Source organism: Drosophila tropicalis, unplaced genomic scaffold (assembly GCF_018151085.1).
Source record: "Drosophila tropicalis isolate 14030-0801.00 unplaced genomic scaffold, ASM1815108v1 contig_87, whole genome shotgun sequence".
Classification (NCBI taxonomy): Eukaryota; Metazoa; Arthropoda; class Insecta; order Diptera; family Drosophilidae; genus Drosophila; species Drosophila tropicalis.
Window position 1 is genome coordinate 135,763 of NW_027173365.1, and position 24,851 is coordinate 160,613.

Here is a 24,851-nt window from a genome sequence, read left to right on the forward strand (position 1 = left end):
ACAGAAAGTGATAAAATTCTCATTAATTTCGAGGTAATTCATTAGACGTTCATTTGGGTAACATCCAGATATAAACAAATTTACATATGCCTAAACCATTTCTTTTAGTGTTGTTTTGATAATTCAAAAAAGTTCAGCATGTCAAATTAGATCTTTGTTTTCAGTTTATGTGTTTTTCTTTTTGTGTAGATCCGTTAAGAACGATAAATAATCCAACGGCATGAATCTTCCCCACATTGCATAAATTGATTATAAATATCGAACAATTGTCAGAGACCAATGATGCTGGGCTGTAAAATATCTGTGTTGGGGTCGGTGGATTTAGTAGACTAAAAGTTTACAAGTCTACATATCACGCTTCCAAGAATAAAGTCAATTAAATTTCTCCTTTTTTTCTTTTTGAAATTAAAGCTGGGAAATCAACAAGATGCCTAGTTGGAAATGGGATATTATATATTATTTGATAAAACCCACTCCAAAAAGGAAAACAAAAACTCAACTCAATTGAAACGAATCACTCAACTCGGATTCCAGCTCAAGTGAAAAGTGATAAAACGAGTTTTGTTCCTCCTCACACACACACACTGACAGGCGTCAACAATGGCGTCGTCGGAGGGTACCGGTGTCTCTCTCGCTCGCTGTTTGTTGATTGGCCTAATATTATGCCGTTCCGTTTCCATTCGTTTCGCCGAGTTTTCCACAAGTAAATTAAAATTGTGTAGTTTATTATTAAATGAAGCGCATTTTTGTGTATTTGAGGGAATGGCTGCGTCCGTATGTGTGCGTGTATGTGTATGCGAGTGTGAGTCAGGCAACAGCAACATGTCATATATATTTTTATATGTATAAGAATGTACACACATACATACATATGTATGTATGTATGTATGTAGAATAATATAAATCGTTTTTGGGCCGTCGGACAGGCACATAATTATATGGAATTGTTAATTAGTGTATTAATTAAGTTTTGCTTTTTTCTGTTTTTGGGGTTTAATATAAAAAAACATTTAAATACATATGTACATTTCAAAATAATTTCCTCTGTTTACTATCGCAACATAAACAATATACTTTTTCAGTCGCTATATTATATTTCTGTTATCAAAAACACAACAAATTTAAAATGAGAAAAGAATTCATTTATGTCATATCAGAAACAATAATATTTGTAATGTTGTTACGATATTCCTTCGAAATTTCAAATCTGATGGTTCCACTCTTTACTTGCCTCTTCTTACATATTATATTTTTAGTATTATTGTAATTAGAATTCTATTAAAGATTGTAATTCGCTGAAATATATGTATATATTTATTTTTATGATCAGGAATCTGCGGTAGTGGGATCAATTTATCATTTAATATTTCGTATTACGTTTTCACAATTTAATAGATTATTTTTTCATGCGGGTAAATATTTGCCTGTGTTAGTTTGATTGTGTTTTTTTCAATTTACATTTATTGCTCTCGTTTATCGCCAGTTTTAATTATTTAAGTGAATGAACCCAACTAAAGCTCAGATTCCAACTTAACCCAAAGATGGGTACCCTCGATATTTATAGCATTTTAAACAAATAAACAGAATTCCACTGCCCACACACAGCCATGAAAATGCATTCAGACACAACGACACATACACAAGCACAAACACACGCACACATGCAGAGCACATAAACATATGTACATACATATACACTCTCAGAGAAGTCTTAAATGCAACCAGTCCCAGCTTCAGGCCCAATCTCAGCCCTCTCAGGCTCCAATCCAATCCGATTTCGAAATAGTTGATTTTAATGATGTACATAATAAAATTCCCATTCGTTTTGTGCCAATGCCAATGCGTTCCAAGTTCTTCATTTCATGTTTGCACGGATTTAGTCAGTGTGCGCTAGAGTGAAATGCCAATAGAGTATGCCCTGCTCTTCCGCACTCGCCACAGATACACTGTAAGTGGAACGATGTCTGCTGCAGGGTTGGTTTTTCTTTGACTCTGACTACGATTGTGACTCTGCAAGAAACTGAGATTGTGCGTGGTCGAGCACCAGCAGCGGCAGCAGCAGCAACTGAACTGAAGTCGGACCGGAGTCAATTTCGAAATCATTCGTTAGTCTTAGCCCTAAACAAGCGGACACGCGCGGCAATCGGCTGAATAGATATAATCAGTTAAACGAAATTTGATCATCGCAAATCCGGCGAGAAAAGTTAAGTGTCAACATAATATATGCACGCATAATATATGTATGTATATATATCTTTAAAGCTATTCCATAGCTGCAAGCCTTTTTTTTCAAGTGGAAAAACAATTTGGAAAACTTAAAACAAAAACAACATTCTGAAAATGTTTATTTATCAAAGATCATAATCTAAAGGGGTCCAGGGTAAATTCAAGTCGTGGATACTTTTCGCTAGCATCGGAGCATCGGAGCATCATTATATTTGTTAAAAGATCGGTGAAGACAGTGAAAAGAACTGATTTTAAATTTTGATTTGTGACTTTAACGATTTTCAAGTGCAGCACTAAAACCGAAAAACAAGCTGGGTAGTCCGTTTCTAAACTCCACACCTGCGGGTGGTAGCAGCAGCAATCCCTCACCTCCGGCCACAATCACCGCCGCCGCATCGACCACAAAGCTAGCGCAGACCTTTCAACTCTCCGCCAATTCCGCATTCAATCTTGCCTTGCCGCCGAGTTTCTATCGTCTGCCCACAGAAGATTTCTCACCAGCGGTCGACTTCTCGCACTCGCCACACACCGAATCGGAAATGGATCTTATAAATCCGTATATGAGACACCATACCTTCGCCGCCGCCACTCAGGGAAGTCCGCCCTCAGCAGCGCAGAGGCACCATCTTGCTGCGGCAGCAGCGGCTGGCCTGAGCAACGGGTTCGCCGATGTCCATGCTCATGCCATGGCGACAGCAGATTACCAGCAACAGTTGGCAGACTATCACAGTGCGGCAGCGCAGGCAGCGGTTGCCTACAATAACAACAACAGCAGTCCTTTGATGCTGCTAAAAGCTGCACAGACGCAGGCTGGAGCCACTATCGGCAAGCCATCCTCTGCAGAAGATTCTCCTTCGACTACCCCACCACCAACTTCATCGCGACTTCATTCGGAATCTTCTCCTTCGCCACGGTATGAACACAACTCCAGTCCTGGTGTGGATAGTGCAAAATCGTTTGCCCTCAGTCAACGCAGCAGCGGCGGGGAGGAGCCTTGCCAGAACAGTGAATCCACGAGCCCACCACCTCCGGATTTCAGTCCTGAGAATTTGACGAGTCGCAGTAGCAGCAAATTTCATCATCCACATGGCAATCCTCATCTATCCATCAATATCAATAATAATAATAATAACAATAATAATAATAACAGTATGGATCATAAGCTTCCACTAAGTTTTCTGGGTCCACCATTGGCTGCGTTGCATTCTATGACCACAGAAATGAAGTCTACTCAAGGTGGCACTGTGGCCAACGGTGCAGGACTAAGCGTTGGAGTCTCAGGTGTTGGTGGATCATCAGCAGGAAATACCATGTCCTATGCCCACAGTCCCAATTCCCACTTAATAAGTGACCGCGGCGGTAGCGGTGGAAACTCGTCGACATCGACTACAACAAATAGCCAAGGCGCGGCCAATCCGCACGGCATTGACACAATACTTTCGAAACCACCGCCGGCCACTTCAGCGGGTTTAAGTGCTTTAACGGGAGGTAAGTACATCGGGCCGAATGCCAGAGCATCTAAGCTAGAGGTTAATACATATTTTATGTATGCTAGCTTGTCAGTTTTCCTTTCTGCGTGTCGATCGAATTCGGTCGATTCAGTCTATTTTTAAACTGTTCCATCAGATTTGGGTAGAAAGTTTTATCAAATAATTGATTAAGATTTAATCATCAACAACTTTTCTTATGTCGAGGATTATTGGATACTTTGGCCCTTTGACTCACTTTGAATATCTGAAATTGAACAAATTTTAAGCTGATCCTGTTTATTGAGTTCAAAAACAAAGGATTAAGCAAAATATCTCAAACCACAAAAATTGTTAAGTTTCCAATACCAATAGGAAAAGGGCTAAAACAGAGACACACGATAACTACAAGATATATGTATCATTATATACAATATATGTACATCATCATCATATAAATCGAACGCTTTTAACTCTCCATGGAGGGGAGTTAATACACATATTATGTAATTTATATGTACATAAATCGTTAGACTCGTTTCTGCATTTTAATGCTTAATCTTGATTCAAAAGTTAACTTTAAATTTTAAATATTCAAATTATGTAAAAATATCAAGGTAATAGATCTTTTATTCTTTTTTACTTTTCCGCTTCAAGTTGTTGGAATTTCCCAACTACTTTTATCGTCGAAGCGAAATCTACAACAGATAGGATTTGGAGGTTCTTAAAATAGATTGATTCACAGGCCACTTGCTCACCTTTAGGGCTGCCTATGACCTAAAATTTTCTATATTCATAAGATTTATGGACCTCCAGCCGGCTAAAACCCAGTTTTGTTTAAGAAGATGAGAGTGATTCAGGCCAAGACCAACCACATTGACAGATTTAGAAATACCATTTGGCATTCTTTATTTTACATTTTCGAGATTCCAGTTAAGTGCGATTCAGAGTATTTTATTTCGTTATTGAAACAAATGTGTTTCCTAATATGAAATATGTACATATAGCTAAAAATACTTTATACATACGTGTGTGTATATGATAACTGTCTAGTATATACTCTTTAACCTCATTTAAAATATCATAATGGACATTTATTATGCAATTTAAACAAAAAAATATTTTAAACAGACATTATGTATGCCCTACCTCCTGACAAAAGAAAACATTGTATATATGTATTAATATGCTTTGGAAATGCGTTTCGTAAAATTGTGAAAAAGTCATATAAAAAAAAAAATGAGTGAGTGTTTTGTATATAAAATCCGGTTTGCCATGATTTCGTGTTTCCACCCACCTTTACACCCTACACATTCACCCGTTTTCATTGGGCGCAATTTTCAAAATAATAATTGCAAAATTGCCACAAAACGTAATGAGATACGCTTTGTATTTAAGCGTTCGAGCAATTAGTTGTCAAATTGTTTGTAATTAAATCAAAAAACGACACATAAAAAGGTGGTGAGGAGGATATTGGGAGGGGGAGGGCATAAATATATGACGGTGTCGTTTCACGAAAATGATTTGGTATTTTTTTCAATTTTCGGTTGGTTTGGTCTGGTTTTTTGTCAGTCACAGAAATGCGTTCCAATTGTGAGGATTAACAATGATGTAGTAGTGGGTCACCCTCTACAAAACAGGGTGCCGACAATGTGCCATAACATTTTTAATTATTCTTAACGAGGGCGTTTATGTGATTCGATTCTCGTTTGTTTGTTTTTTTGTCGACGTTCGCTTTTGGGTTAGTATTTGTTAAACGGCTTTTCGAAATTGAAATTGTTTTCATTCAGTTTTTTCATCTCTTTTATAACAAATTATTTAATAGCTTCTAATTAATTCGACAAAATTCAAGCGGGGGCGAAGCAGGAGATTGGTAGGTGAATGATTTTGCAGAATTCCTAAGTAGATCATCAGCTTTTCGATTTGCGTTTTGTGTGTTTTGGTAGGAATTTAATATCGAATGGTTTTTATGGTAATTAAATTATACTATGAACCAATAGAGAAGTTAAATGCTTACAAATATAATCTTATTTAGCTCAATAAAAACCAAATTTTCTGTCCATTCTCTGTTTTCAGCAGGAATCCCTCGCTTCTCAATCGCCGCCGCTGCAGCGGGCATGGCCCAGTATCTATCCCAAAGTCAAGGGGCTCCACTCAAGACCCATGCCGGCCATATAGTGGATCGTACGCATCTTTATTGGCCCGGTCTTCAGGGCCTGGTGGCCAATCCCATAGCGTGGCGCGAACGTCTCTCAAATACAAGTAAGTGAAACCTTGAGTTTAAAAAGCCCACTAATTTGCAAATTGATCAACGCTCGATCAATAATCAGGGCACACAGAGTGCGCGTAATTTGGATACGATTGTTGTCAACATTCAGGCACACCTATTCAAAAGTCACTGGGGCGCAGCGACGACGACTTCCTGTTTTTTCCATCTCTCGTTTTGTGTGCCTCCACAGCGCTGTACCGTTAACAAAGCGCAGCAAATGAAGGCCTGCTACGAATAATGTCATAATAATGATCATCGTCATGATCATGATCGTCTGGTTAAGTGATTACCAATATGATTTACAAACGAGCCACAACCAACATGCTTACACACAGCTGCAATCGACACCAAAAAGTCCCTCAGTTTGTTGATTGTTCAACTCATTAAAAAGAATCGAGGAATCACTTTAACACGATCAGTGCGCAAAGATCGTTCCGAAAGTTCAAAGATGACTTCACATAAAATTGATGCTGATGGGAATGCCAATACCGAATTCGATACCCAAGTCTGATGCTTCTCAGTTTTAGACAGATGAAAATTTAATGTACTTGCAGATGGAAATGGAGTTGGGAAACTACTTTTTTTTAGGTATTGAACACTCAATGTGATATTTTGAGACCACATTCTAGCTATAACTGAAGCGTGAGGTTACTAGCCATTTGGCATTGTTTCACGATGCCATCTCTAACTGCCCTTCTCTTGCTCACTTTGTTGGAATCTGTAGGTTTTTGATCTGGTTACTTCATTATTACATTTATTTATAACACTGCTCTTCTCGTCACGGACTCACACTCACACTCCCAGTCGGAGTCGCCTCTTAAGCTCATTAAGTAATCGCTGATGTTGAATTGCGTCTCTGAGAAACTCGTTTTTCTCTTTCTCCATTTATTTATTTATTTAACTTCACTTTAATGTTGATCATCGTTATCATCATCTGGTCCGCATTGGCAATTGATTTGATTTAGTGCTGTGGGCTACTGCCAGGGAGCCATCAGCAGAGTCGGAGTAGCAACAGCTGCTGTTTGCCTTTTAATTGCGGCTATGACTGGGCGAAATATTATATGGTCGGAAATCGTTCATAATTTTCTTGTATTGATCGGAGCCAGAGAGAGAGAAAAATGTGTATGTTTTTCTTGTGTTTGATTTGATTTTTGAAGTGTGTCGTTAGTCAGTGGAATTTTCAATGTTTGGTAGATCTTTGCGTCAATATTGATTCAATTGATTTGCTAAACAGAGCCAAGTTGCTTGCCAACAGATGTAATCAGATTCAAAAAGAGAATTTCAAGAGACTTAAAAGGATGTTCAGCCACTGAAAAACAATATTAAAACCAGAGGGCCGGGGCTAACTTCGACCGCGTCAAAGTTTGTATACCCTTGCAACTTTTTTGGTAACTCTTTCCTTACCTATTAGCCATCAATGTGGAAGAACGTTTTATCTAAAAAGGGCTTATGTTTGCGAAAGAAAGGCCTACAGTCATAGGAAATAACGAAGATATTGATCATAGTCACTGTTTTTCACCGATCGTTCCTATGGGAGCTATATGATATAGTCACCCGATCTTTATCGAATTTGGCACAGTCATTAACAGATATATTAAACTAACAAATGTTTAATTTGAAAGCAATCGCGTTAAAAGTAACGAAGTTATTTACAAAAGTCACTGTTTTCGCCCGATCGTTCCTATGGGAGCTATATGATATAGTCATCCGATCTTGATCAAATTTGGCACAGTCGTTAATAAGCGTAATATTTCTAATATTAAGTTTCACGATAATAGCACAGAAAATAACGAAGTTATTGAGAAAAGCCACTCACTGTTCGTGACTTTGGGGTTTGTATGGGAGCTATTTGATATAGTGGTCCGATCCGGCTGAATCCGAGATATACAACCCCTGCAGTATATACAAGCCTACGTGCATTTTTCAGCTCTGTAGCTCTTCCGGTCTAGGAGGAGTTTGCATTGATCCAGACGGACGGACGGACGGACGGACGGACATGGCTATTTGAACTCGTCTCGTCGTGCTGATCAAGAATATATATACTTTGTATGGTCGGAGATGCTTCGTTCTATGCGTTGCACACTTCTGACCAAAATTAATATACCCTTTTTGCAAGGGTTATAAAATAAGAAAAATTAGAATTTACTTTTTTAAATGAAATTTGTAGGGCTATCAGTACGATCATTTATCAATGAATCTTGATGGATACAGAATAACAAAAGGCGTACTTAAAGGTCTTTCACCCACTCAAAAGATTGCTAGAAAAGTAGATCAAAAACCAAAGACCATTAAAAGTCGTTTATGTTTTTGAACAATTTTTTAGAAGAAAGATTCTCCGATTACAAAGAGCATACATATATGTATGTATATTTTTTAAAAAACCCGACATATCGAATTCCTATACATACATATCTAGATATGTCCGACGGCCTGTTCGTGTAGATCAATGCAACTGCTCGTTGGCCTTTAAAGCAACCTTTAGTTTTCATAATCCAATGGCTATATAATATAACGAAGCCAATACCATAAAATAGGTCCATCCTGCCTGATATAGTGATACAGTGATCTATCAATAATAGACTAAGCTAGCAATAATTTTAGACATTTGTCAAGACAATTAAAAACCAGAGGGCCGAGGCTAACTTCGACCGGCCTACAATCTTGGCATGCCAAATAACGAAGTTGTTGATTAAAGTCACTGTTTTCGACCGATCGTTCCTATTGGAGCTATATGATACAGTCATCCGATCTTGATCAAAAGCATAGTCGTTTATAGGTGTAATAAACTAACTAATATTAAATTTCAATACATAGCTCAGAAAATAACGCTATATTTTTCTGATCTGTGGGAATCCGAGATATACAACCTGTGCAGTATTTATGTACAAACCTACATTTCAGCTCTGTAGCTCTTACGGTCTACGGGTCTACGGCTAACTCTGTTCTTTGGTTCTTAATTGGCTCTGGTAACTATTGATGTTAGGCATTAGTGTAACAAATTTGGCAACGATATTTTAAGCATTGAGGGAGAAAATCAGTTTTTCATTACGGAGCTGAAAGCGTGATTGACAAACTGCAAGGCAAATATAACTAACCCCCATATTATTCGAATAATACACATACCAATTTGGTTTAGTTGGCAAATTAAATGGAAACTAGATTTAGCTTCTTTTAGTCTGCAAAATCTATGTATGAACATATGTATGTGTTTATGCGGCCAGACAAATATGGCTAGGTCGTTTCATCTGTTGATGATGATCAACAATATATGTATGTGGGTGATCTTAGATAATTAGAAGTGGACAATTTGTCAATTTCACCTCGAAGCATCAGACAAAACGTGCGATTCATGTAATGTATAGTAAAATTTCTTTTTAAAGGCATGTTTAATGGCTTACTTCGAGATTTAGCTTGTTTGTTATTGAATCATTTTTCTGGCTCATCGTTTCCACATAATTTTTGCTTCAATCTCAAAAAGAACATTGTCATAGCCAAAAAGACACCGAAATTTCCCAATTTACATAAATACATATTCGTATATTTATTTATTTATTATTTCTATATACATATTTATTGCTAAGGATGCGACAGCTGTGTGGCCAGACAAAAGGAAGAAGAGAAAGCCAAAAGCAACTTGAAAAGCAAAAATAAGTGCGCAAAAACACACACAAAAAAAAGAAGAAAATAAAAACAAAAGAAGGCCAACAACTTTTACCGGAAAAGTTAAAGCAGCCTTCCATTTATTTTCCGTTCTACTTGCTCCAAATACTTACATACATATACACAGACGCATACATATATACGTGTGTATGTACGTAGGTATGTATGTATATGTATAAATTGTATATAGTAAGATAAGGGTAGACACAGACATGCTGTGAGAATATGTTGCCACATTATTATCTAGAAGAAGGCGAAACTGAGAAATGAAGAGGGTGAAATGTAGCTGAGTTGAAGTATAGTGTAGGTTGTATGTGCGTGTTTATGTGCTTGTAGGCTGTCATGTTAACAAGGCAAGAGAACGCTTTGTATTCATGTATGTGTATGTATGTGTGTGTGTTATGTATGCTGTGTGTGTAAAAGCTGCGCACAGAAAATGGCGCTGGCTTCATTTAAATTTTTATGTATGCTTTGCGCATAAATGTATGCTACATTTTTTTGTTATTTTCCTCTTTGTTTATTTTTTGTGTGCTTTCCGATTTTACACATTTTTATTTCTTATTAATAATGTCATTGCATTTTATTAGCTGAATTCTGGTTGAATTCTTGTTTGCCATTTGATTACGTATTAAATTAATTTAATTTAATAGTGTGCAATTTGATATATGTATGTACAATCTACCTATCCCCACACCTTTAATACCTCTATTTTATCATTCGGCTTTTTTTTTCTCCTACGTTTGTCGTATAATTCGCTTTACTATAATTGTTTGTTTTGCCATTTATTAAATTGGTAAATTTGTTTAATTTATTTGAGTTCATTGCGCTTTTATGATTGTTGCACCGGAGGGGCTTACCGTTTGTTTGCTTAGCTATTGTCCCATATGCTGGCACGGAAAATTGTTGACAAGCAAATATAATATGCTTAGATAGAACTGTGTTGTAGGGGTAGGTTAGTGATTTGTCAGGCGACAGTTGTGCATGAGTAGTAAATGATTCATTGACATGCCAGTCAATATAGCCAACACGCTAACAATAAGATAAAGTATAAAACCATTCCAAATTGCTGAATTCCAACGCTTACTCACCTCAGCAAAGAGGTACATACCTTTACATTCTTTGACAAAAGTGCTTTAATAAAAAAGCATGCCATATGCAAGAACAAGATGGATAATGTGTTATACATTAAACAAAATTACAAAATTACATAATTACTTCAAAGACTGATTATGCAAAATTGTGATAATATGCTACAGTGCACAACGCATTAAGTTGAAACAAGGACTGTATTCGAATCACTCACTCTGAGTGGGAACAGTAAATATGTTGTACTCTCTTTTAAAAGAATATATGTATTAACAGAAACTTCGTCGGCAAGTCAAAGTAATCCCATGAAAACGGTCTCCGAAAGAAAATCGAAATATATTGGGAAGCCAAAAAAACCTGTGGAGTGGAAATAGGTGCAATTAGGTGATCCTATACAGATATGTAAAAACATTAACTGAACTCAAAATATATCGAAAATATTGACAACTTACCAGATAGAGTCTAAAAAATGCACAAAAACAAGCGCTTTAAAGGTTGGCTCAGCGACTTTGATTTTTATATTTTCGGTTTTTATGAGTTATGAATCAAAGATTGGGATAAGGTGAAAGATTTTATATAACCACATACAGATTGTTAAAAACAACTTACGCGGTTTAGGCAAAAAGTATTGCTGATTATAACTTTGGGACAAGTTCGAAACTTCGAAAACGGCTCAAAATGGATTACGGCAATATTTTTTAAGGTGGCTCACTTGGGAGATTCTCACAAATGTATTGAAAACTTTTTTCAAAAGCTTTCGTAGTATCGCTATATATGTACACATATATGTACATATGTAGTTATTCAAAACGGTCAGTCGGACGAACACACAGCTCGTCTCGGGGTTCTTAGCATACATATATACATACATACATATATACTTTATAGGGTCGAAAATGCATATTTCTATGTGTTGCACACGCTTTGTGCAGGAGTGTGATAAATGTTGCTAGAAATAATGAACCTAAGTCGATATGTTAATCCTTTCTATTATTCCTGAAGAAACCTCCTTTCAACGGGGGGAAAATCACCTTTATCAATTTAGGATTGAAAAGTGTGTGTTATCCTTCGTTGGTTATGAAAAAAAAAACGTTGAAACTTTAATAACCCCAGATATATATTATCAAAGTTTTCCACTGTGCGCCGTGTCGTCGTAGCCCAACCACCGCATTCTCCATTTTGAGGCAATGAAGCTTAATGAAGACAAGACCCAAGACCATATAAGACAGGAGCAACAAGGCAAACACGTTGTTGCCTAGCTGTTGCGTTTAATTAAAATTCAAGTGGCATTTTGTGTGTCGTCGTCAGAGTCCCAGGGAGACCACGGTAAAACCAGGCCATAACCGAAATCGAAATCGAAGTCAGAGTCGGAGTCCTCCTCCATTTCCTCCCTAAAAACTTGTGCGTTAAGCTTATAATCGGCCATAAAACAGGTCATAAAACAATGCAATGAAGATATTGCAGGGATAGCACAGTCTTTCGGTAAACGCTGGAGGGCGTCTGAGATAGATAGCAGTCACTTAATGAGCAACTGCTACTTGTGGCGAGGTTCGTAAATGAAAAGTGCAGATTGGTTGATAGGGCTGACGCAGGTTTTGGTGAGCTTCAGTTTTTTCTTATGCCAAAACAACTTTTTCGACTTTTTTTTATAAATAGTGATGGTGACACGGTCCACTATGCTAAAAATGACCAACACCATCCCAAATTGGGGATTTGAAAACAGATTTATCTGTAACACATCCTTCGAGTGTAGACTCTTTCTCTTAATGTGTGCTACATACCACCAGAATCGGATTCTACGAAGAATTCTACTATAAATATTTTCACGATGAAAACATATGTCTAAAATGAATTTGGGAAAGCGACCGCTCGACCGCTCATGTGGTTGCACTTATTTAGAAAGATGCTAACCAAAAGGCTGTATCCTGTGTACAAAGTAAGATATAGGTCTGAAATTTAAATGATTTGCTGGAGCCAAGTTGGATCGTACAAGTTTTAGCGACAGTAAAATATTTATCAACAGCTGTTTTTCGAAAATATTTTCTGTGTGGGCAAGAAATTTTTTATTTTGTATCATTTCGTTAAAAAATCGAGTCCAAAAAGACTTTTAGACTTACCGAATTTTAAAAATTACGAAGATAAGACAGTTGAACAGTTATCAGTATTGTATTTTTTAGAATGTTGAATTTTATGGCATCGTGGGTATTTTTCCTCACCTTTTAAAGATAACGACTATCAGGAAATCCTTTTAGCATTAATTGAACACAAGTTAATGAACTGATTTCTGAAAAATGCTTTGATTTTTAAAATATTTCACACGTGTCAAACGAATCAAGAGGCGGTAGTTGCGATTAACAATCTGTATAGTCTATTCCTGTGCCAATCGAACGATTAATAGATTTTTCCTTAAATTTTTTTTTTTTTTTTTGACTATGTGAGGATTTGTCTTTCGCTTATTTATAAATCCATTAGATCCCGCTATTTGTCTATCAACATTTGGTATTAACGACTGGCGCCAGACTTTCTCTTCGCATGAACCTGCCCCAGCTCTTCCATTCACAGCTCTAACAAATGGCTTTTTAATATTTTCAATAACGAAACAAAACACACGCCCACCTCGCCATCGCCATCGCCACCGCACCCCCCACGATTCTCAATTCATTGTTATTAATATCAATACAAAGAGAAGGAAAAACGAACACCATAAAAAAACCAAAGACAAAACAAAATATTGGAAAAATGGTAAAAAGTGCAAATGCAGCAACGCCAACAGGGTGACTTATGCGATTATAGACAACTGCCATTGAGTCACTGCTGGGTGCTGCTCACAGAGGACAAGGAGGGGACAAGACGCACTGAGACCCAGGCTGAGGATGGAATTGAGGAGGGGTGGACCGTGTCCGCCATTCCATTTCATTGCATTGCTTTTGAAAGCCGTGACATGAGCAAATAAACGCTTCATATTTGTCGGTTATTTATGAGGGTCCTTGGGACGCAGCTGTCAAACCGCCAACTTAATACCATCAGTTCGAGCGAGATGGCCATACCAGAAAAATACAAAAATGGAACAGAAAAAAAATTATCACAGCTACAATTTTTCTTGCAAGGGATTACGTTTGTTACAATCCTGGGCTCTCGGCACTAAGGGCACCACGTCCCTTTGGCCCACATTCCCATCTTCGTCCTCCACCCTCCTCTCCATTTTCGCGCCATGTCTATTGACAAGTGTCCATAGCCGCTGGCTTGTTAAGCTTCTGAATTGTATGTGAAACAATACAAGTGCAACAAATAAATATCAAAGAAGCTATTTTCGGATTCGTCGAATCTTATAAACCCTTGCAGAATTTGGCAATCATATTTTTAAATGTTCCAAACTCCTTCAGTGTCTCATGCACATGTATACATAAGGATACTCCAATTTCCCTACCGAGTTTTCGTATAGAGTGAAGTGCATACGCATTGACTGGCGGACAGCGGACATGGCTATATTAACTCAGCTTCTCATGCTAATCAGGAATACGTATACTCTATGGGATGAAAAATGTCCGGATTACAAATATTTGACCATTTATATAATACCCTTTCAAGGGCGTAAAAAAAACCTACATCATAAATTTTTTGTTAAATATTTATGAGCCAAAAGCGCTTTTTTGAGAGCTTTCTGTCCCATGCAACCGTAGGGTGAAATGCTATATTATGTATGGATATATACTCTTGATCAGGATCAACAGCCGAGCCGGTCTAAACGTAAACGGTTTTCCCTCCCAATAGTTTAAATATTGCTTGGCATATACATAGATAATATAAATATTCCAAATTTTATTAAAATCGCAAAGTTTTCCATATACACCCTTCTCTTGTCTGGCGGAGTTGTTCGTTGGTCGGTGGCGGCGCAAGTGTGAAGTATTTGAAAAGAGTTTCCAATACATTTGTACATTAAGTCCTTTACTTGCATATATTTGAAATAGGTTGCCCCGAATTACTTACTTCATTGTTGTTGCAATCAAATTGTGCAACTTGCAGCTGTCCCCAAGCTCAAATAAAGTGACCCACAAAGAAAAGGTTACAATGTGCTAAAAAGGCACACAAAATATATGATACTCAGTTTTATCAACGAAAAAAATGTCATTCTTGAAACTTCTTATCAATATCGAAAACTTTCAAATGCAGTTTAAGCGACATTCTCTTGCTGCAATTTGGTCCTTAAATTGGTGAGAATTGGGACAAAAAGGCGTCGGTATTCCAGTAACATTACTAATTTAGATAAGTTTCAATTTTGATCCAATCCACATTTCTATGTCTTGAAAGAAACCAATGATTCAGTAAAAAAACAAGTCTAATTTTCCCAGGAACAAAATAAAATACAAAGTTTCGTTACAATAGCTTTAAAAACTTAAAGAAAAGTAAAGTAGGTTTTTTCTTACATTTCGTTAAAGTTATGAAATTGCGTCAGTTTGTATATTAAATACCTAGATATACACAATCGTTATATATACATAATTCCCTTCACATATAGATGTGTACATATGTATATGTATACTACTGATATCAATATATATCCTTTTTTTGGTGTGTATGCATATATGTAATATAAGTGGTATTTTTTTCATTTAAAATTTGTAAACCCACAAAATCCTAAATTGAAACTAGAATCATTTGCAAAGTTTAGCCAACTACAAATACCTTAACCATAACAATTTGAATTAATAATTTCTGTCACAAAATTGCACCAAAGTATCATAAAGGGACATACACAAAGTTTTTGAGGCCCACACACACACACAGACACACACACATACTAGAAAAAAGGAGTAGACAATAAAATAAATGGCATAGACTCTCCCATCCACTGCAAACCCTTGAAACCACCGAGCCAAATATCCACCTCTCATTTGGGAACAACTGTTGTCGATGCCCAAGCCCATGCTCATTCCTGTGCCCATGGTGCTCTGCATATTTAGTTAAATCATTTCACATAATTAGGGATCATTTAATAATGGGGTGACATTAATTGAAAGCACACAGCAGAGTCAAGCAGCAACCCTGCTGCTACCGTTTAATTTTATAGCCACCCCTCATGACCATGTCCGCGTCCACTTAACTGAGTTTACGAGCATCCAGGGCACGTACATCTCCCACTTGTGGTCTCACTAACCGGGGGCGTGGCACTTCTTTGTGGGCGTTCTGCTTTTATTGGCCTCTCCACCCTTATTTTTCACATGCCCTTTTCGACATCGTCATCGTCCTCATCATCCTCGTTGTAGTCGTTGTCGTTGCTAATTGATTTTAATGAAAGCCTCCGGGTCTTACGAAAAAGTTTAGTCCTCGTCGTCGTCCATAAATTCCTGTGGTCAATTTTGGTTTGTTAATTGTAGCGACGTGTGTTAAAGGTGCATTTTTCTTTTTCGTTATAAACGGAACTGGGTATAACGATTGTAATTAGTGTGCAATTATTATTCGAGGCCTTTGACAAATTGCAAAATTATAATTAGAGCAAAAAAAACTTATATTTTCAAAAGGATCAGCAGAGTTTAAACTCGTTGTTACACAAGGAACACACTGCTTTAAGCTAAATGTTTCTCACATCCTTCAGCTGCTTAGGAACTTTTGGAATGCGTTACGAAAATTGGCCAAGTAACTCGAATAGCAATAGGTGAAATATAAAACAGGGCTTCTCCAAATTATTCCTAAGTATTGATAGTAGTTTCAAATCGGTGAAAAGATTATCGAGCGATGCTATCCGTATAAGTATATATTTATTCTTGCTCATTGTTTGTTCCAACCTGTTCATCCTCCCCTAAGACCTTGCCTCTTTCAAGCAGTCTCCACTCAAATTAGCATCTGACGCCCCATTATAAACAATTAATAAATGTCAACAAACTTTTGCCACAAATTTCTTTGTCAAACTTCTTTAAGGGGTCTTATAATGGGCGGTGGTAATGGTGTTTTATTATTTCATAATTATAAATTCAAAAATGCTTGTAAACAAGGTACTTAAATGATTCTACAGGTTTGGAAAGTTTTTAATAGGCCTTCTGGTAACTGTATGTTTCATAAATAAGCAATTTTATGTTTTGAATATTGTCACAAATAGATGTAGGTTCTATTAAATGCTCCGCTAAATGTACCTATATAAAGTTCAAACAATACTTTATTGCTTTCTTTGTTATTGAAGATTATTATTTAAAATTAACTCTTTAATAATAATATTGAAATGTATAGCAAATAACATCTACAGCACTTACCTGATTTCATGACTTGATACAATTTTCATTTTTTGGTTTTGAAAATAGCCAACTTTGTAGTATTTTTGGTTTTTGAGGTTGCACTCGACTTACGCATATGTATGAACATATGTATATCATTGGAAGGGTCAATTCGACTCCTTTTGATTTATGTGGAGGTGTATTGGAATCAAATGCCTAGATTTCGCGAAGATCTCGAAAACTTTGCCTGAGAACAACAAACGGATTTTGCCAATATGTTTATCGACCTTAAATTATTGTAAACACATCTTCATTGTGAAGGTTCACCCGATGTTATTTTGTTCACCAGTGCAGTTTATTTAATTTTGATCTTTTATTTAAACTCTTTGCAGTGTCCGCCAATTTATCGCAATCGCATCAGCATCATCCTTCCAATGACAAGGATGGCAAGAAGAAGCACACTCGTCCCACATTCAGTGGACAGCAGATATTCGCTTTAGAGAAGACTTTCGAACAAACCAAATATCTGGCCGGGCCAGAACGGGCCAAGCTCGCATATGCCTTAGGAATGTCCGAATCTCAGGTTAAGGTAAGCAAGCACAAGGAAGACCCAATGCAAATTAAACTCACATAAAAAACCGGGCGGGGCAACCGACCATCTCTCATGCTCGTCAATGAGTTTTTGTCTAAAAATTAGCATTTTTATTGAAACTCAAAGCCCGAGGATTTTTGCTCGTTCGTTTCCAAAATGGCGCCAATGGTTCTCAACGGATATTTTTTTCTTTTGTTTGTTTTTCCCCCTTCGTCTTTTTTGTTTCTGGTCTCTGTGGGTTTTGCTCTAAAGGGCAAACTCAAATGGACCCGCCCCTCCCCGCACATAAAAGTACCAATCCCTTGGCCGTCATTTTAAAGTTTCATCTATTTTTTTTTTTCCATATCAAATGAACAAATGAATCCTTTGTGTCGTCAAATTTGTAGCCATCAAATCGGATGTAATCCGGGAACGGGGGTGAACGCACGTGTCTCTGTCGGAAGGTTTTGACTCTGGTTCAGGCGTCGCGTGTGGGATTTACATTTGCGGGTATCTAAATATACGATTTGTTTTCGGTGTTTGTGGTTTTTTTCATGTCATTTAAATTAGTTGGTAAGTCAGGATAAATTAGTTGCCGCCGGTAAAGTCCTAAATTGGAAATGGAAATAGCTGAGAAAAATATATTTGGGGAATAAATGTTGAATGACTTATGTCCGCCCAGAGGGTGAAATAGTATTCTTAAGTTGCCAAAATGTATTTGACACGCAGAAGGAAGCTTTTTCGACCCCATAAAGTCCCAAGTCCGTCCGTGTATTTTAACATTTAGGTCCCGGAAACTCTTGATAACTGATTTTCTCCGAAACTATATCAATTGAGCTTGAAATTTTCGCCTTAAGTAGCTACTTCAAGCAAATTCCAAAGAGTGAGTCAAGATGTTATTTCAAAGAGGATATTAAGGAATATGGTTGTTTTTTCAGAGATGTGCGCTATTAAGAATCGACTGAATAAGACAAAGTCGGCCCAAGAATGTCTATTCCATACGGTTGTGCCAAATATACACATACAATTAATATAGTAATAATTAAAGCCATTTTTATTTTTATTACTAGGGCATAAACAAACAAAGTTCTTACACTCTTGTCAAAGGAAAGCCCCTTTTTGAAAAAAGAAATAGATTTTCCATCCAAGAACGTCTCGAGTCAACTTCAGCTATATAATGGTCATCCTAGTCTGATCAACTTCGGTGAATTTACTTTCAAGTTAACTACGATATACACCTCTTACTAAGATATAAAATATCCTTTTTGGACGGGTAATGAAAACCCACAACGAAGGCGAAAAGGTATTGAAATCACCGAAACTCACTCTCAATGGTGCAATAAAAGAAGATACAGTATAATTTACAACTTCATTTGCACATTTGTGTAATTATTATTTGCAACATTATGCGAAATAAAAATACAATTAATATTTTTTGTATGTGTGTTGCCTGGCCGCAGATCCAGATTTAGACACAGAAGCACAGACATGGCCTCCGAGTGCGTCCTTTTCCCGCCCTCCGCCCGGTCCAACAACAACATGAAGAAGTCGACACAAAGCAACAACATTAGTTGGGCATCATTAAGGCTGCTTTTCATAGTCATTATTTTTTGGTAACAGCTGTGTCCATGAAGCAACGGGATTTGCGACTGAGGTTGTTTTCTTTGCTTCTTGGTGGGGCGGATGGTGTAGTTTGTTCCTTTGCTGGCAAAGGGGCTTGGAGCATGCCGTGGTTGAGGGTCTGTCGACATCATATAGCACCCACTTAGGTAGGGCAGTAATAGTCTGCTTAATGTGAAAGATTGGGCAAATGTGTCCGAATGCTTCAAATTTAAAATATGTTCTTCCATAGCCTTAGCAATAACCTATACACGGAATTTCAACTAGAATTTAAATGGCTTAGCTACTGCCAATGATCTGATTTCAATGGTCAAAAGAAAGGTTTTCTCGATTGGTTAAATAGAAAAAAATACACGGCAAAGATTCATTAATTAATGAATGAAAAAAAAAACAAGATCTTCAAATTTAAAGTGAAAGCGAACGACTTGGCTAAATGCGTCGCACCGGACCAGACAGTTGGCGGCAGTTACCTTTTATTTAGCTATTTACTATTCCAAAATTTTGTATTCGTCAAAATTTCACAAATGGTTGGTACAATTTTTATAACCGAGGCACACAGGGTTCTGAAACATAAAAAAATCACCTTGGGAGGCTTTTATGGAGGACCGAGCCATCGGAGTCGGAGTCAGGGTCCACAGAACAGAACAAAGTGCAAGGAAAAGGAACGAGAACGGAGAAGATTCTATGACAGCCAGCATGTCAAAGTCAATCAAATATTATGGCAATCAATTTGACGTGGTCACGTTACGCTTCGATTGGTTGGGGATTTATTTATTGCAGCATGGCGGTCGGTAGGGCCAAGACCAAAAGGCGAACATAACACGAGCAGAACAGAACACAAAACAAAAGCAACGAAGAGAGAAGAAAGGGAAAAAGTTATAAAACTTATATGTACATATAACATATTTTTCTGTGCCTTTTTGGCACCACAACAGGGGGGCACCGTCCGTCAGTCTCTCGCATTGTACCGCTGCACACTGTCCTCCCTCTCCTTTGCTGCTCTCGGTTCCGTCAGGTGGTCGAGATAAGGATAAAAAGCGTGTTATGTAAATTTCCGTAGAAACCAAACGGAATGTCAAAATCAAACCTTTTTTTCCTTTTTGGTTCTCTCTCACCCCCTCCTCTGTTGTTTTTATACCCTTGCAAAAAGGGTATATTCATTTTGGTCAGAAGTGTGCAACGCATTGTAGGAAGCATCTCCAATCACAACAAGAGTTTATCCCTTCGTCCGCCTGTTCGAAGGACTCTATGGTATTGTATATATCGGACTCCGCTTTGTCGGTAAGAAGGGAGCATCAACATGCAAGGGTATACAAAATTCGGCACAGCCGATGCTTTTTTCTTTTTGTGTTTGTGTTAAATATATGACTTTTTGGCCAAATTGGAAATTTATTTGTTTACGCGCATCCTGTTCTGGAGCTGGGACAGAATGGACTATCGGCAAGGAGGCACAGGGGAGGAGGACTTAAAAGTCATGAAAATTTACAACATGGCTTCGAATAGTAGAGGGTTACCTTTTTTTTTTTTTTGGTATGATCGTCTGACAAGTTGTAGTTACTTTCCTATTGGTCGGACAAAAAACATTTATTTGGTAGTTCTGGCTCGTAAATTTTAATTCGAATACCAGATTCGCCCTCTTCTTATATATGTATGTGTGTATATATCCACATAGGTACATATATGTCGTATATTTATGTGCTTTTGTGATTTATTTGATTTCTGTGGCCATAAACTTAAAGGCATATGCGCAACAATAAAATGTATGATTGTCTATCTCTCCTCCTTCTTCGTCTTTTCCAGTCTCCCTCTCCTGTCTCCTGAAAAAAGTGTTAAGCAATGGCCGATCGTCTAAGATGACATACAAATATTTTCCATTCATTATCACACAATCAAATCCATTAGCCGAGCAAACAAACCTAAAACGAATTCCTCTTTTCAAAAAAAAAAAAAAAAAATCAATTAGACATTTCTGTCATAATTTTTGGCTCTTTCTTTTGTTTTGTTTTATGAACTGATCTCTTTTATCGGGTTGTCATCTTGTCAGTTCCATTGTTAATGCCAACTGTCACTTATTTTTGTGTCAGTAGTAGGCGATCGGGGGAGTCGCAAGAAATTGACTTGGTCTCCCAGTTTTCATTATTCTAGTGCTAATTATGTGGCAGCTCATAAAAGGTCGAAAAAGCATTTATCAATAAAAAAAAGCTAAAAAGAACGAACAATAGGATATATCTCTTTAATGTGATATTGATTGTTTTGCTTGATTCCAGGAAACGGAAAAAATCTATTTTGAGATGATATCTGGACCGTACAAAAAAACAATTCTTCAAGTTCAATATTTAATTTATTTGTTTTCTTAGCGAGTCGCACATTTTTTTGTGTTATTGGTGTGTTAGGGGATGCCTAAGAAGGCTTCTTATTTCGAAAACTGCCTCAACACTCCAAACTCACTTCTCTCTGGAAAAACTGCATAATAACAAGAACGATTAATTCAATTCTTCAAAGTATCTTCCATATTATGCAAATGACATAGAATTGTTTACATACATTGACTTCACAATCAGGGCGAACCGAAAATGTCATTACATTTATGCAAAAAGCCCGAGTCCAAAGAAATCACGAAAAAGCTATAACAGCAAAACATGCAATAATATTATTGCATGGACTAACTACTCCCCCTGTGTCTCCCCGCCTCCCTTTCTCTCACTTTTCGAAATGTCATTAATAATGGCCACTGACGCCATAACTTAATTGGTGTGCCCCCTCCCCAACCACATAGCAGAACAGGTCTCTGCTTTGCCACTGCTCTTGTAAGAACGTACAAAATGGCGACCATTTTCATTAAATGGTTGCTAAAACAAGGACGAAAGGACTCCACGTCTGTACTCTCTGTGTGTCTGTGTCCAAAAACGGTTTTAATTATGATAACAGCGCAATTATTCTTGTCAAGATCATTTGGGCAACCAGCTACCCCCACAAGCTCTCCCTATCCCGACATTCACACACAAACACACGCAGACCGACACATATACATACATATGTACATACAAACATATGCCTTCAGGGTGCTTTGTCTGTCATATTTTCGTCATCCTTTGCCATATCCATTTCTGTTTTTGTTTGTCAATTTGCATACTATCATCGTCATGGCTGTTTTTCATCTCCCACACACTGCCCCACGCCCCAAGCCCCCTGTCCACCGCCCTCTCTCGCATACATGAACGCACACAAATTGAATATGTATGAAGCTTGTTGTCCTCGTTATTGTCGTTCTCGTCCTGCTCGCCAGTGCCATCGTCGTCAATGTCGACGTCCTAGAATTTAATTTACACTCCACCCAAAAGTCATGCAGTCATTTGGCATGTCTATCAGGGGACCAGGGTAAACCCAATCCCTGCAGTTCCACTCCGATTCATCTCTGTGTCCATTTGTACTCGTCATGTCATCAACGTCCTTTGCCTTGCACAAAGTGACGCATATTTAGCCTGCAACTCAAGCCATCAATTCTTGATTCTCTCTCTCTTACTCACACTCGGTGTCTCTTCATCTCTCCTCTGACTATCTCTTTTGTATGCATCATGTATCTTCTGCCTAGTGAAATTTTTCCTCGGCCGACGGCCTCATTCTTTGGTAATTAATCATTTTCCTCATCATAAACGTGATTTCTTTTCGGTCATTCAAACTGGGCACAGTTGTCTCTCTTTCTATTTCTCTCTCTCTCTCTCTGTCTCTCTTTACCTCTCTCTATCTATGTATTTATCTCTTTTTCCTTCTTTATCTCTGCATATGTATGCGAGTAGTCAGAACAAGAGTGTGTAAAAGGACGACAAATGTGCCTATAAATGAGCCAATCAAGTATCTACTAATGATTTCTCCTAAAGAATGAGCTTAATATGGCTCTTTCTTCACTCCTTTGCAAATTGTCTTCTCACTCTATGGCTTACTAGTTAAAAACCTTCGGCAGTAACTTTTCAAATGCAAAATACCTCACCATAAATCGGTTTTAACATTAAACAAATGTAGAAATTATGCCTGAAAACCAAAAAAAAAGAAAAAAGAAAAAAACAAAAATCATCTAAGGAAAGGTGGAGGGATGTTTTCAAAACAAAAACAGGGGGTGACTCGTGGAAGCAACATATGTTACCCAAAAACCAAGTTCCACTCCGAGCCAGAGTCCGAGTGAGACCCCTATGCCGAGACCGTAAGCGCATCCAAAGACGTTAGTCATGGTTTTTGCATAGTTTCTACTGTAACAGGCTGCTGCCCGGGGCTTAATATTGTCTTAATTGAGGGTTAACCGGCGTTGATGATGCGACTTATGGGTTGTGAGGCCCCCCCTCCCTTCTCGGGAACAGCATAACCCGAAACCCCCGCACTTGTTGGTCGCCAGACTTAATGACTTTGACAATGTTCCTCTGGTTCGTCTAATTACACATGGAAACTTTGAGATTATTTAAAACTTCAATTAAAGTTTTGTTTTCCCTTTTTACAGGTTTGGTTTCAGAATCGTCGCACCAAATGGCGCAAACGTCATGCGGCCGAAATGGCCACAGCGAAGCGGAAACAGGACGACATGGGTGGCGATAACGATGGCGATTGCAGCGAGACCATGGACAGCGATAACGAGAGTCTCGATATGGGCGAAACTCCAGCTCAAAGTAAACGATGTCGCAGTAGCGGTTCCTCCAATCAGGATAATTATCGTCATTGAAACGAATTTACACAATGCTTGGAATGGAATATAATAAGAATAGAAACAAAAGCAGAAAAGAAAAATCATAATAATAATAAATTATAAAAGCTAACACACAAACACACACATAACAAAAAAGGAACCGCTCAAAATATTTTTGAGTAATTGCTTAACCATTTTTTTTTTACTAGAAGGTTTTGCCACTTTACCGTCTTCTGAAGACAAAATTCATTTCATTCACTTACACACTCAAACTATCTTCCTGCCTCTCTCTATCCATCTCTCTCTCTTTCTCTCTCTCCTAACATATACGAAGACACACCACTGTTTTAGCCATACTTTGCATTTTATGTAAATAATTATGTTAATTAATAAAACATATTGTATAACTTTTTATGCCCTGTACCCGACTGGGCGCTTCAATACTAAGCACAAGATCCTAGAATTTGCTATCCTGCCAGGTACATACGAATACTACATATGTACATATATGTATGTATATGTATATGTATGCATACATACATATATGATATATGATATATGTACGTGGTCAATATCGGCTTGTATCGATTTCGTCCGCTGCTATTGATAATGAGCGAGCGAATGCTCGCACTCGTTTATTTGCCATTGCAACTCCAAAAGTGGGTTGAGTTTCTTACATTTTATGTTGCACCCCTTGGTGGTACAGAGTATCTTTAAGTCGGTGTTCACCGACTTAACACATGGAGTTTTTTTTTTTCATACAACGTAAGGCACAACAATTTTAACTGAATTTATTACATATTGTATATTTAGTTCTAAAAGTTTTAAATGTAATTTCATGCATTAGAACCAAACTTTAGTTTATAAACAATAAAAGCAAAAAAATAAATAAATAAATAAAAATAAATAACACTAGTTTACACCAAAAATGAACCTTCTAATCGAAGAACCTTCTTGTCTACAATAATTTGAAATCGACGAAGACGATTCTGAAATCCATTTATTTTTCTTAGCCGCCGTTTTTGAGATATTGGCAAAAACTCAGTTTATAGGCACATGGTTTAGATACTTCCAA

The 24,851-nt window shown here is 37.5% G+C and overlaps 1 protein-coding gene across 1 annotated transcript; it reads left to right on the top strand.

Moving 5' to 3' along the window:
- The first annotated feature begins 2,580 nt into the window (after positions 1-2,580).
- On the top strand, positions 2,581-24,246 carry HGTX (HGTX homeodomain transcription factor). Its single transcript, XM_068298857.1, has 5 exons — positions 2,581-3,462; positions 3,508-3,714; positions 5,769-5,954; positions 17,306-17,502; positions 23,594-24,246. Exons 1-5 carry the CDS (start codon positions 2,766-2,768, stop codon positions 23,810-23,812), a joined length of 1,506 nt encoding a protein of 501 aa, XP_068154958.1. The 5' UTR covers positions 2,581-2,765; the 3' UTR covers positions 23,813-24,246.
- The last annotated feature ends 605 nt before the right edge of the window (positions 24,247-24,851 follow it).

Excerpts from the sequence above, each read along its gene's own strand:
- HGTX (XM_068298857.1), top strand. The coding sequence starts at position 2,766 with ATGGATCTTATAAATCCGTATATGAGACACCATACCTTCGCCGCCGCC. Across the intron at positions 3,715-5,768 it reads TTTAAGTGCTTTAACGGGAG|CAGGAATCCCTCGCTTCTCA; the intron begins GTAAGTACATCG and ends CTCTGTTTTCAG. Across the intron at positions 17,503-23,593 it reads TGTCCGAATCTCAGGTTAAG|GTTTGGTTTCAGAATCGTCG; the intron begins GTAAGCAAGCAC and ends CCCTTTTTACAG.